The 9019-nt window shown below is 34.5% G+C and overlaps 1 protein-coding gene across 3 annotated transcripts; it reads right to left on the bottom strand.

Annotated features, from left to right (window-relative positions):
* Nucleotides 1–216: 216 nt before the first annotated feature.
* LOC144969074 (uncharacterized) lies at nucleotides 217–7925 on the bottom strand. Of its 3 annotated transcripts, none has more exons than XM_078908084.1 (5): nucleotides 7736–7925; nucleotides 6873–7169; nucleotides 5345–5520; nucleotides 3638–3751; nucleotides 217–1657 (listed from the first exon to the last, which is right to left on the bottom strand). In XM_078908084.1, the coding sequence occupies exons 2-5, from the start codon at nucleotides 7152–7154 to the stop codon at nucleotides 1582–1584; spliced, it is 648 nt and encodes a 215-aa protein (XP_078764210.1). In that variant the 5' UTR covers nucleotides 7155–7169; nucleotides 7736–7925; the 3' UTR covers nucleotides 217–1581. The 3 variants fall into 3 exon arrangements, with proteins under 3 accessions (XP_078764210.1, XP_078764209.1, XP_078764212.1); XM_078908083.1 differs by having other exon boundaries at nucleotides 7614–7811; XM_078908086.1 differs by lacking the exon at nucleotides 7736–7925 and adding an exon at nucleotides 7414–7543.
* Between the last annotated feature and the right edge of the window lie 1094 nt (nucleotides 7926–9019).

Raw genomic sequence — 9019 nt, 5'->3', positions numbered from 1 at the left:
TCATTAAATAAACTGTCGTGGAATGGGGTGACTAAGACCACCCCCCCCCCCTAGATTGAAAGAGGTTAAACAAATATGGTAAAATGTAAATCATTTGACAGATTTCACCCTTTCCTACACTTTAGAAAAAGAACACCAGACAGATTATTTCAATGCATATAAAGATGTTGATAGACCATTTGCCTTGTTTTTTTTTTTAAAAGTAAGAATCCATCATTTTTGTTTTGCAGGGAAAACACTAAAATCAAAGTGACTTAGTTTTATGTACAGGTTTTTACCGCTGTTTTGCTTGTATTTAGGGGTTGCACAGCAATTACGACACTTTAATAGGTCATTTCAATGCCCTTAAAAAAGCAAGATGAAAGAATGGCCAAAAGATTTAGATCTCGCTAAAGCACCAAAAAAAAAACTTAAGTCAAAAAAGAGACTAGTTCAAAAGATTGGAAGTAGATCTAAGAGCAAAATACCCTTGTTGCTAGCCTGAAGCCACCTGAAAATTTCATACTGACATCTATCTCTAAAAAGGTTCTCCGTCAAACAGGAAAAACTAAGACAATAACAAAATAAGCATTATGGTAAAATCCTATCAATGATAATAATAATCGACACAATCAATAATGGAGAAATCAATATCAAGGAAAAAAATATCATCTCCCACATAAAGGTAATTCACATGGCGATGACGGTTTCCCCTTCACCAAAAGGCCTCAGACAAAACCAAATGGTCCCATTCCAGAACGAAAAGATAAATCCACATGGAATGGATAAATGATTTAGGATGAGAGAAGAAATAGCAAAGCTGTGGACCAATAAAATACTGGCCTAGATGCAGCCAAAGTTAAAATATGCTAAAGGAAATCCCATCCACCGCATTTTACCAATGAAGAATTTAAAGTGGGTCTAACGAAATAAATTAAAATCAGTTTAATATCAAGGTGGGTAAAATTGTTTACACAATTGAAATAAACAAGAATAAGGTATATTGTTTGCTTTTTTAAATATGTATAATATTATGTCACGAAGTATATACCGAATGCACACCCTCTTCAAATCAGAAGAAAAGTTACAGATCAAGAGTAGTAAAATAATAAATAAATAGAAATAAACAAAAGAATGGGAAATTTAACCGCACTTTTGACCTTACTTTATGCCATAACAATTAAAGTCAATACTTAAAATAGAAATATTGGTCTTTAAAAACCTTCCCTGTCAAATGGAAATTTGTGTCTCGAAATAAAAAAGAAAAGAGTATGGCTGCAAGGAGATAATGACCAGGAAGGAGTGCAGAGGAAGGAGTGCACATATTCCTGAATACTTTAAATATCACTAAAAGATGTAGCATATAATTTACGTTAATAAATATGGAATATGTCGAATTTGTATCTTTTCTCTTATTAGTACTAACTCTCTTGACAATTCAAATCTTTAAAAGGACTAACACCAATAATGTATGGTGAAAATGCTAGCTGGGTTTTAAATCAAATCTCTGTGATCTGTAGAGAATAACTCTCCCACGTAGAGCTGCTCACTGAATTGAGTATTGTTCGTTTTGCATGTTCAAAAAGCTTGTATATGATATCATTACACTTCAGTAACAACACGTCTGCGAATTGACTTTGGTGTCTTCAGGCTCCCATTCGTAAGTGGGGGAGATTTCCTGTAAAAAAAAATGTTTTTGAATCTTCAATATTAGTTCCAAAGGTTCATAAATATACCAAGTGCAAGATGTTGCTATAAATGATTGAGGGGATGAGAGAGAAGAAAAATGAAGTATTTAAAAAAAAATTGGAATGTTTAAAGTCTGTGGGATGGAGTAAGTGGGACTTTATGCAGACTTGTTTATTTAGGATAAACAAAAATTGGTTTTTCACTGGGTTAAAAATTAGTAGCTTTAGAAAAACAGATGGCTGTCACAGTAAATATTTTGCAAATTTATACTTTATGTCTGTTCCGTACTACTACTTCTCCTTCCCCAGAACTATGTAATTTGAGCTTCAATAAAATTAGGAAAGGCAGCAAATGGTATTCCCACCAGCATTATTTTTTTTTAAATTGTTTAACATTATTTACTCTCAGATAATCGCCCAGGAGAGATAGAGATAATAGTGGTTTCAAATTCATGATTACTTTATGACCGCAACTTTGTTGAGAGCAGCGTGCACTGTAGTATGACATCTAGTATATGCACTGTCTTCATGGAATATAACTTTTTTTTCTAAATATCAGTTTAGCTGATTTTCATATCAAACTTATTTTTTAATACATGCATAATATAAAAAATCAATAAGGAACCTGAGTAGATCTGAAGAAGTCCACTGCTTTTATTATTATTATCATTATTATCATTATTACACAGCAGCCAACTTTACAAAAAGCTAAAACAGACACCCGAATGGCAGTTTGTTTTGGACTATTACAAAATATAATGTAGATTTAGAGATAATCTCTCTATTTCTCTGTTTCTTATTTTGATTTGCTAGTCAAATAAAATCATAATCATGAGACATGCCAGGGCCCTTATATATAAACAATCCAATATTTTTAAAATTTTTCTCCAGATTGCCAAATCGGGAAAGTCCCAATTTTATCAGGACAGTTGGACGCCATGTTATTACAGTCCACTCCGGATAATCGCAACATTTCCCAAGAAACGGAACTAGTACTATATAAAAGTCACTGGTTAATTGCAACAAACTTCAGTTAATTGTAATAAATTTTTGCCCTAAAAAAGTGGTAAATTCAAGAAAAACAAAATATCGTGATTAAAAATAATCATGGAAGAAATCGTGACAAGTTGAAAAATTGAGAGTGAGCGGTATTTAATGCTACAATAGTGTGTCACCATTCTAATTGAAACAAAAGAGGGGCTTTGCAGTATGGGTTTGTGATGTCATCTGCGGCCATTAAATAGGAGGCGAGAGGGCTGGGCATAGTTTTTACAATGACAGTTGTAAAAAGAGACTGTGCGATATCCTTCGTTTTGGGATTGACAACTGTGCATTGTGACAAACGAGTAATTTCTTTGACTCTTACAAATGCTGAGAACAAAAGAGTGAAAGTTAATCCAATCTGAATAGGATGTCGACTTGCACCAAGGCTTCTTTTTCTTGTCAAAATCTTTACAGGACTGTCATATGGTTTTTGTTTCAATCAAATTGCTTTGTCTGTGGTGGACTAAGAACAATGCGTACAACAACTGGTTTTGAGTTTAGCATATATATGTGTAAAATGTTGCAATCGCAGACAGGAAACTCAACTTTGGTTAATTGCAACTTCGGTAAATGCAACATTTTCTCAGATCCCAAGATGCTGCGATTATCCGGAATGGATTGCATAATCATTTTTTTTCCAGACCTACATCAAGCAACAAATAAAAATTCTGTATATTTAATGAAAAAAGTATGAATTTAAAAAAAAAAAATCCGTTTTATCTAAAAATACATATGTCAACCCCTAATAATATGAATTTTCACTTTAAATACTTTAATGTAATGGGATGTGGTTCAGTTCGGTTGTTTATCCATTAATGTTTTGATCAGATTTCCTCTAAAATTTTGACTTACATAGTCCAAATATGGTGAAGTTCCAAATTTAGCCTTTTAAAAATCTGTACAAACCAAAATGTTAAAAATCATACCTTGAAGTAGACCGTGTTTGCAGGGTGTTAGGAGTAAGGGCACTAAGGGCTTGCATATTGGCAGTCAAAGCTTCTACCTCACGCCGTAGTCTTGTAGGTGTTTCCATGTTGATGCTGGTCAGGATAGATTTTAGGAACAAACAATAAAATAGTGCAAATTGGATAATATATCATTAAAATGTAAACAACAAGCCATCAAATAAATTGATGTTTTGTTTTTGTTCTTAGGAGTTTTACGGCACTTGCAACACATTAAGGTCATAACAGCGCCAGTAAAAAGGAAGAAAAAGGGATAGTGAAAAGTTCTAGAATTACGATTAAAGCACCCAAGAGAATGTAAGACAAAGGGCAATTGGTTCAAATAAGAAACAGGTGTAGATTCCAAGAGCACATTACCAAAGAACTTAGTTTGAGATCACTAAAAGTCTCATCCAGACACAAGCACAGGTCCCCACTAAGAGGAACACACTCAAATGTTTTACAAACCATAAATAACATAAAGAAAACAATAAAGTGCATAACAGAGAGATGATTTACAGGGAAAAAAATATCATCTCCCAAAACTAACTATACATTTCACTGTTTCCCTCTGAGTCAGGGCATCCGGCCAGGGCCTGGACAAAACCAAGACAAAGACATAAAGCATATTGGGAAACAGATGTAGGGGAATAGAAGACACAGTAAGTACCTCCCTTCCCACTATTGGAGGTCAGGAACCCCACCCAGAAATAAATTGACAGATTGGTTTGCAATACACATACAAAAGACTCATTCAAACCTTTGCATACAACTGGCATGAAGTGTTTTCCTCCATGAAATTGTCATTGAGAGACAAGTCATGTTTACATTTACACAGTGCCGCCTCCTATTACAGTGAATAAACAACATTTTTAACATTAGCAGCCCCAGAAACGAAATTGAGTCGGACTGAGTATTACTGCCCATCTGTATATATACATACAGAATGCCTATTGGCTGATTTAAAAACAAAATTATTTGTAGCAAATAATGACTAGATTTTACACCAACCAGTTCGCAGAATTCAGTGCGGTCAACCATACCCTATGTAAATGTGTACACAATGTACAACCAAAATGAGAAAGATTTTGAAAAATTTTTTACAATCCTTCAAAAACTATAATTAGCCCTAAATCTGATAATGGGCAATATTATGATCAATATTTAAATTAATGAATAAACTCTCTCTTATAGACTATATAAAATAGTATTGACTTCCAGAATCCATGTATAAATCTGATATGACCCAGCCAGATAATATTAAATTGAACTCCCTATATGAACCTCAGAGTAAAGAAATATATTAAAAAGAGTGTTAAAGTACACTAAATGGGTGTATGATGGTTAAAATGCTTAAATAATAGAAACATAATAATACTTATAATCCTCAGCAAAACGCGTACAATGAACAATGAATGCATATTCTTACACAATTTTTACTTAAGGTTGGCACCACTGAGAATGGGTCAGTTGTAAAACTTAGTAGAAAAGTTTTTTTAGCAATCTAAGGCCAGAATTTTACATTTCCCCTTCATTTAAATTCTATCAGTTATCCTCATCTCTTTCCCCATTGTGTTCACTTAATCTGGTTTGTTGACATTAAAGAAAAGGCTTATTAAGCCACTTCGAATTATCTTTTTGTTTGTAGATTTTTAAAAATGATTTTCAATCATCAAACTAAAACCTTACCATGTCTTAATCTTGTTATGATTACGAGTGGGTGTGTCTATGAAGAAAGGTGAATACATTTGAACATCATGACTTTTTGTCTTGACACCTCCAAAGGTCTGTCGTCTTTTCCCAGCTCTTGTTGGAGTTGTATTTTCTTTCAAGCTTATATGTCTGCGCGTTGACATTCTCAATTTCTGAAATAAAGGTTTCGTTGCTTAATCAAACCTGCTACATGAAGTTTATAAAAAATATGTACATTTTGAAAAAAATAAATCTACATCCTCCCGAAATTCCAATGAATTGTCCTTAAAAATAAAATATCCGAGTATTTAAATAGTGTGGTTCAATTTTGTTACACATCCATTTTCAAATAATATAGCTATTTTTATTTCTTTTGTTTGATAAACCTGAATCTAAAAGGGGAATAATCTGAATTTGGCCATGTTTGGACCCCCCCCCTCACATCACACACACGCCTTACAAACAGTGCCTGCCACATCCAGCTGTAAGCAACATTTCATTCATGTCTACCAATCCTCTCCCTTCATGCCTTTCACAAGTGAGAATTCTAAACACAGTAGAGGAACATCATGATACCATGATTCTGTGCTATTTTTTGTAGGCTACAAGAAACACTTGGGTTTGATTACGGTGAGCAAAACAAATGATGGAATACAAGTGAGAGCTTTTGCATCACTTTGAGTTCAGCCAACTTCTCAAAATGCCTAAGAGTAATAGGGATGTTTCGATTGGTCACACTAGAGCTTGTCACATTGAATTGACAACCATGTACAAATTCATTGGACAAATAAAAGAAAAATCATGTAATATTTAACCAAAACAATAATAAGGCGGCATATGCTGACAATTACTATACTTTTTGTTGAACATGTGTTGTTTTTTTTCAGTACATTATTTTAGGGGGGGGTGGGGGGGGGGGGGCTGTCACTTGTTGACATTCTATTCCAATAGATATTTAAATTTAATTTTTTAACAATGCATTTTGAAAAACTAATACTAACAATAAATAAAAATTTTATGCTATTATCAGGAAAATCTATGTTTTTGGGGAGTTAAGGAACTACACAACCAGATCAAGAATTTCTTGATAAAATCGAGAGTTGGTAAGTCTGGAATTAAACGGTCTGCTCATATAATGATTTAATTGTACATTTGTGACTGTCTGTCATCTCAAAGGTCAAAACATCTATTGTTTTGAATTGTTTGTTTTCTTTGTGTGTGTGTGTGTGCACGCGCGTGCACCCACTTGTGTGCAGGTGTTAAAGCCCTTGTACATTTTATTCTTTATATCAGCTGTTTTCGGCACTCTCATGGATGAAGTGTTGTATCAAAATTCCTTTAAAAGTCTGTATCTGGTTTCTTTTTTTTTTTTAATACCATTTGATTCCTCCCAAAGAAGTGTGTCAGATATAAATCTCTCCTCAACCTACTCTTTCTTTTAATAAGTAATGAATCGTTTGCTCATCTGCATCTAAATTTTAAATAAATAAAAACAACTGTAAGTTCATCACCAAAATTCACTCACCTGTCTAATATTAACAACTGCTTCTCGCATGGACTGTGTGACAGCAGTGCTTTTTGTTCTTCTCACTCCTTTGCTCTTGGTCTTGATTGGTGAATTCTCTGGCTGGCATTCCACTTCATCTACTTCGACTTCAGAATCAGCTTCAGATTTCATCCTAGCAGACCATTTGGGACCAGGAGAATCTTCTAAAATTGAATTGTCCTTTAAACCAAATACAGAGTATTTACTGGATCTGAATGATTTTCTGATTGCGCTTTTGGCTTTCCTCAGATTAGCCGCCATATTCCTAGATTGGATCTGTAATAAATAATGTGGTGAAACATATAGCAATGGCAATAGATTTGAAAATAGATATTCCAAGTATCTTCTTAGATAGACTTAGATTTCTTAATTCTCAATCATAATCTTAAAAAGTAAAAAAAGCGTTCGCATTTTTTGAGCATTGTCATTGATCGAGTTTGAGCCTGATCACCCTAGCCCTAGCCTACACTGCCCTGCTTTTTTTTCCCCCTTTTGGACAGCATGATATCCTATAACTTACGATAAGAATACACCTTATGACATGAACATTATAGAGAAAGTCGTGGCTAAGTCGTAAGTCAGTAAGTGAAAGTGAAAGTGTCAGCAACTTTCGATGTCAAATGGACCATTCACACAGTCACAGTCAGTCCAGAGATGAAAATGAAAATGACAATTTATTTCTATTAGAAAAAGAAGCAACTAAATCCAAAAATCTCCTACCTTTTTCCTCTTTCAACAAGAATGAAATCCGAACTCGTTTAACTTTAACACTCAACACCAAATTTTGAGTTTGAATTTTTTAAAAGTAATTTTACTGTTAAAAAAAACAAACAAGTTTGTACCTTCTACTTCTTGAGGTGAGGCTGAGGCTCCTACTTTTGTTTTGAATGAAGCGCCAGACAGGAAGTTGGCGAGCTCGCCTATCTTATCAATCCAGAGAGCTTTTCCTTTTTTTTTTTTTTTTTTTTTTTTTTTTTTCTAATCTGCTTTTTGAATTGTTTGTTTTCTTTTTGTGTGTGTGTGTAAGTGTGTGAGCTTTTCCGTTGGCGAGCGCTTACCAAGCTCATTCTTGCGGGCCTGAGAGAGAGAGGGAGAGAGATAGAGTGTGCAATATGTTGTATTTTTGGGAGTTTACTGCAGTCGTACCTCTTTCTCTGTCGTGTCAATAGAGTATATAAATAGATTGAAGTGGATTCTATATCAAAAAGATATTAAGTAACGTCCGGAATGAAGACTGCAGTATAGCATAGAGATAAATAATACTGACTTTAGGGAGTCATTTTTCTTCATTTAAACAGACTCACACTGACGGATGTAATGTTTACCAGTTATTTTCAAAAGAAGCCTAACAGGAGACTTGCACTGTATGCAGCGTGAACAGAGTGACTGTATGAAATGAAAAATGTTTTTTTTTATATATAGCCTGTTGCATTGCTTTTGTAATTTGTTTTTAAGGGGTTTACGGCGCTTGCAACACATTTAGATTATATCAGCGCCAGTAAAAAGGAAGAAAACGGGATAGACAAATTCTAGAATTACAATTAAAGCACCCAAGAAAAATTAAGAGAAAGGGGAACTGGGAACAAATAGGGATCACATGAAGATTCCAAGAGCATGTCATCAATGTGCGGTTATATGTTCTTGTGGTATGACACTCGCTTTCGTGTCGGAAAGTCCTATGTTCGAGCCTCGCTCGGCGCATAGTTGAGTCCTTGGAAAAGGCTTTTTACTCACATTCTCTTAACGTACTCGGGTGTAAAATGAGTATCTGGCCGTTAACCGCTTTGTCTCTGTCCGACAAAAATAGTAATATCGCCTAATAGGCGCCATGTCTCGTTCTACATGTTACATGTTGCTGTTGGTCAGGGACCTTTTGTAAAAAACGGTAAGGGCTGCCTGAAGCCGGTGATCGTAAAATACTAACGAAAGAGTGAAAATGGAGAGGCTTCTTATGGGAACAAAACAGACAATGGACGTTTCATACTGTAATCACCATTGAGTACAGACGATACAAGTTATTTTTCATTATACTTTATTTGTTTTCCACGTTTATTTGTGTATTGTTTTGCTGACGAAGGGTTTGTACCCGAAACGTCCATTGTCTGTTTTGTTCCCATAAGAAGCCT

Source organism: Berghia stephanieae, chromosome 3, assembly GCF_034508935.2.
Source record: "Berghia stephanieae isolate SIO BIC M18660-M18661 chromosome 3, UCSD_Bste_1.3, whole genome shotgun sequence".
Taxonomy (NCBI): domain Eukaryota; kingdom Metazoa; phylum Mollusca; class Gastropoda; order Nudibranchia; family Aeolidiidae; genus Berghia; species Berghia stephanieae.
The sequence above is the reverse complement of the archived record's forward strand: the minus strand, read 5'-3'. Positions and strand labels throughout refer to the sequence as shown.

Excerpts from the sequence above, each read along its gene's own strand:
- LOC144969074 (XM_078908084.1), bottom strand. The coding sequence starts at position 7,154 with ATGGCGGCTAATCTGAGGAAAGCCAAAAGCGCAATCAGAAAATCATTC. Across the intron at positions 5,521-6,872 it reads CAGTTGTTAATATTAGACAG|AAATTGAGAATGTCAACGCG; the intron begins GTGAGTGAATTT and ends CCTTTATTTCAG. Across the intron at positions 3,752-5,344 it reads CATAACAAGATTAAGACATG|CATCAACATGGAAACACCTA; the intron begins GTAAGGTTTTAG and ends TATCCTGACCAG.